The 4,710-nt window shown below is 37.9% G+C and overlaps 1 protein-coding gene across 2 annotated transcripts; it reads left to right on the top strand.

Moving 5' to 3' along the window:
- The first annotated feature begins 1,621 nt into the window (after positions 1-1,621).
- LOC120726802 (C2 calcium-dependent domain-containing protein 4A-like) lies at positions 1,622-4,357 on the top strand. 2 transcript variants are annotated; one of them, XM_040020755.1, is made up of 2 exons: positions 1,622-1,755; positions 3,648-4,357. In XM_040020755.1, exon 2 carries the CDS (start codon positions 3,695-3,697, stop codon positions 4,265-4,267), a length of 573 nt encoding a protein of 190 aa, XP_039876689.1. In that variant the 5' UTR covers positions 1,622-1,755; positions 3,648-3,694; the 3' UTR covers positions 4,268-4,357. The 2 variants fall into 2 exon arrangements, with proteins under 2 accessions (XP_039876689.1, XP_039876687.1); XM_040020753.1 differs by having other exon boundaries at positions 1,630-1,755; positions 3,629-4,357.
- The last annotated feature ends 353 nt before the right edge of the window (positions 4,358-4,710 follow it).

Genomic DNA, 4,710 nt, shown 5'->3' on the forward strand with positions numbered 1-4,710 from the left:
CTTCGACATATACCCGTCTGTGATCATCTGTTAAAGCAACCAATTTTGGTTGTGAAAGGATAATCACAATAACTGATGATTTTATTTATTTTGTTACCTGAAAACACCTGAAACATTTCGTATAAATGAGGTTTTATCAGACATAAATTTGAAATGGAATAAAGAAATAGTGTCAAAATGTTTGAATTAAGTTTTAATTAAAAGTGGGGGAAAATCCACTTTATATTAATTAAGTATCAATCAAACCAGATGGGGACATTTTTGACCCCTGAGGACCACAGGTGTGATTATGTGCTGCCATTTAAAATTTGTAAATGATTAAAAAAAACATTCTCACTAAAAATCAACATACAACACTCTGTGGTTATTCAGATAGTCATAATAATATAAACATTTAAATACTTTATTGTCTCATTTTGTTTTCGCTCAAAAACAGAGTATACTTCATGTAAACAAGGTCGGGTGGCCCTAAAATGTAAAATGTAGGGTAAATTTTGTGTTAATGTGTTGGTCTTAAGTAAAACTAAAGTGTAACACTGAATTGATTGACAATTTATACTTTATACTTTAAAAAACACTCAAATGAAATGGGGACATTTTTTCCCCTGAGGACCACAGGTACATGGAAATCGAGAGCACATTATGAGGATTAAACATCATATCACAAACTGCCCTGAGTAGGTTAAATATGAAGCCTGGTGTGGTCAGCTGATCATTACATTTCATGAATTCTCCAGTGTTCAAAGTTTTTAAGTTATGTGACCTCTGAAATAAAGAAAAAATACAGGGTGTATCAGAAAGAATCATCAGATTTCAAAGTACTTGAATTCTGCAACTGTTCACCGGTAACCATTAAAACACATACAGCTTGAAAGAACATATTATGGAGTTTCACATGGTTCCTGGTGTTGTGCTAAAAAGTGATTTCTTATTTGCCAAAAAACCTGCAGACCTGCTCACCATATGGGCTGAGTTTGACTGTCATATTGACATACGCTGTGTGTCTGGAGGGGACACATTTAGCACTTGTGAACATTGTAAATCTCTTTGATATACCCTGTATAAAAAAAAAGTCAGTGAAAATGTCCAGATGTCTTTAAAAACATGAAATGAAGCAGGAGGAATATGGAGGTGGTCTTCATCTGGAAACCTGAAGAATATGAATGTAGTGTGGTTAAGTCAGCATGGCCCCACCCTCTTTGTGATAACTAAGCAGTTGTTTACCATGTAACATAAATCCTGTGTTATCAGAAAGAAACTTAAATAATGAAACATAAGCATGGGATCAATGTTGGAAAAAGCTCCTTAATCCAACAAAAAGTCACGGTTATAACGGTCTGTGATATATTAACAGAGTCATTGATACAAAAAAAAGTGAAAAAGATTGTTCCTAAAATCAAATTCTTAGATCAGTGAAGGAGAAAACAGATTATAAACATGTAAAGGTTCCTAAAATGTGAGAAAGAAAACATACAAAATAAAATGTCTTTTTAAAAGCATCAGACAACCAAAAGAAAACAAAGTAGAAAATAAATAAATTGAGAGCCACGTAAATCAGATGATTCCACTGTAATTAAGGTGGACTACACCTTTAACAGGTGTGTGGTGTCATTGGCTGCTGCTCAAATACACCTGAGAGTGAACCCTGTGTGATAAGTTGAGCGTGTGCAGACGAACTATCAGGTTGTTCTGGAAGCCTGAAAGTGTGGATGTGAGGACGTGCTGCCCCCACCTGAATGTTATATTGTCCATGAGGTGAGCAGCAACAGGCAGAGTAATACAGAGATCTTCTGATGTGACAACTTTGACTTCAGCTACATTATGTGTATATAGAGTCTTCAAACCTCTTTAGTGTTTACAAGGCTTTCAAATGTTTGACTGCAGGACTTCCACACCCACGTTTTGTGAAGTACAGCCTCTAAATAGTTCCTGTTCCTGATAAGTTGAGCGTGTGCTCAACTTATCACACAAATAAACGGTTTCAGACACTTGGCGCACAAAGCTAACTAAATTCTAGTCCTTCAGTGCCTCTAAAACCTTTTCAGTCACTCTAGGAAATGCACATGATTTGTAATCAAAGTTTAATGGCTTTCATGAACTTTGTGTGCTTAGTCCTTGGTGAGTGAACCCAGTCAGGTCCGGTTCAGTGGTTCCAAAGATTGAGAGATGCTTGCCAAGACATCTGCCCTTTTTTTTTTTTTTTTTCCAGCGTCCCTGCAGCTTCAGAATTGCTGTAGATCGGGGTGTCCAACTCGAGTCCTCGAGAACTACTGTCCTGCAGCTTTTAGACACATCCTTGTTCTGACACACCTGAATCAAATGAATGGCATCAGGCCTTTGCCAAACTTGATGGCATGCTGAGGAGGTAATCCAACCATTTGATTCAGCTGTGTTAGAGTAGGGATGCATCTAAAAGCTGCAGAACAGTAGCTCTCAGGACTAACTGCTGTAGATGAAATGGTTCTGACAAAGAATTAGTTAAGATTTTTCCCAGTAACATGTTAATCAGAAGGTTGTGACTACAAAGCTTAACACAGCCAGCTTTGCTTTGTGCTGGCAGCTTAAACAAACCCAAACCACGGGTGAAAATAACAGTATTGTGAAAGCAGTTATCAACTCTGTTAAGCTGGGCTCTACTTTTCTGCTTTGTATCATAAAATTGATCATATGGCTGATAAACATGTTAAATTATTTTCTGGTCTTCATGTGAATCGCATGAAGCGTGAATCTTTTTTCCACTGCATGCATAAATCAATATTTTGTACACCAAACATGTAAGGTCAGCAAGACGTCCATGTGAATGAACACTTAAAAATTGCTGCAAGAAATTAATGTTTGCAGCTCTGAGTATGCATTTTTCTAAAATTGATAGTGATTTGTATTTAATAGGGTTGAAACTTTTAAACCTCTCACAGGATTAGAATTTTCTCAAATGGTGTGCATGGATGATGGGATGAGATTGAAGGGAGAAAATTATTAAATGGTTATTTTCCCAAACCATGAAGTGTTAAAAGCCAGTCATTTAATATGTGATGTCACCACTGTTATGCAAAATAGAGATTAAATTTTACTTCAAAGTAAAGCATTCCTTTTTACAATGATGCTTGCTAAAAATACAGTTTAGCTCTTGGAAAAATATTTTCCAAATGTGTACATTCAAAAAGCTTTGATGATATTTGGCACACATCCCACGTGGAAAATTTGGACAGAATTACTATAGCATAATGTCCTCTGCTTGACCAGAATTGTCTTTCTTAGTAATTTGACAGAAATGACTGTCATATATATATATATATATATATATATATATATATTATATATATATATATATATATATATATATATATATATATATATATATATATATATATATATATATATATATATATATATATATATATATATAAATAAATAACATGGCACCAATAGTGGAAATGCCCCAGAGTGGTAAAATGGAATACCTGAATTGCTGTGAATGATTTTATCTAAGCATGTTCAGGGCTGCCATTTGTTTCTAAGGTGATGGCTGCACATTAGAGCTGGAACTTTAATGTATGCGTGCCTCCAGTTTAATGTTTCCTGTCCCACAGCCTCAGGAAGGAGATGTGATAATCACAATCATGTTCAGGTGTTTGTTATGTTTGCAGAAATATCAAAGAGACCACCTATAACAACATTTTGGAAGGAAAGCACCATGTCGGCCTTTAAGCCTAGATCTTTGCAGACTCTGGTTCTAACCCCGGAGAAGATCCCGAGTTTCTTTCTCCTACCCTGCACGCCGCGGCCTTATCCGGTGTCCCCGGAGCGGACCAGACTACTTTCTCATCATGGTGGTGATGGTGAGCGCCCCCCTGAGAACCCACCTAGCCCTGCATCCTCTCCCAGATTCCACACACCCCTACCAGTCATTCACCCTCACACTGCCGCTGCAGTATCTGCGGACGTAGACATGGACCTGACCACGCGTGCAGCTATGTCGCTGTGTCACGTGCCGAAGGTGACCACGCCCTACGGTTTCCGCAATGTGTTGGCTGTGAGCCCCTGCACACGGCGACGGGAGTCCCTGTTTCATCGGAACAGAGGAGACCCCCACACTGTATCTGACCCAGCAGACCTTGGTCCTGGTCCCAGTCCTAGCAGGCGTGCTAGGACTGCATCCCTGCATCCAATGAGGACTCTGGGTCTGCAGGTCATTAAGGCACTCCAGAGACCTGCAGCTACTCTAAAAGCTCTAAGTCCTGCAATCCAAAGGACTACCCCCAAGTGATGTCACATACAACCACACCCATCTGATAGGTGGAGCAGATCTGAAACTGCTGCTGGTTTTAAGCTGTTTTAATAAAATGTTTGAATTACACTTTAGTTTCCTGTGTGTCTGAACAAGATTACTAAAGACTGTTCTATGCTTTTATTGTGACAATTCTCAGCAGGGAGAAATATTTCCTCTTCCTGTGGAGGAATTTAATAGTCTTGGAGTACACAAGCCTTATTTGGCAAATGTGTACATGAAATGATCCAAGCAGCAAAGGATAATGATAAATTACAAAAACCCACCAAAAAGTGTCTAAATTGAATCTGAATGACATTACTGGGGCTCATTCCAAATGGACTGCTGGTACTTATGAAAAAAATAAATAATTGGAAACACTTCCTTTTCCTCTAATTCAACAACCAGAATTGAACAATAATCAAAATGTTTCTACAAACACT

This window comes from Simochromis diagramma, unplaced genomic scaffold (genome assembly GCF_900408965.1).
Source record: "Simochromis diagramma unplaced genomic scaffold, fSimDia1.1 OVJJ01000753.1, whole genome shotgun sequence".
NCBI classification, from domain to species: domain Eukaryota; kingdom Metazoa; phylum Chordata; class Actinopteri; order Cichliformes; family Cichlidae; genus Simochromis; species Simochromis diagramma.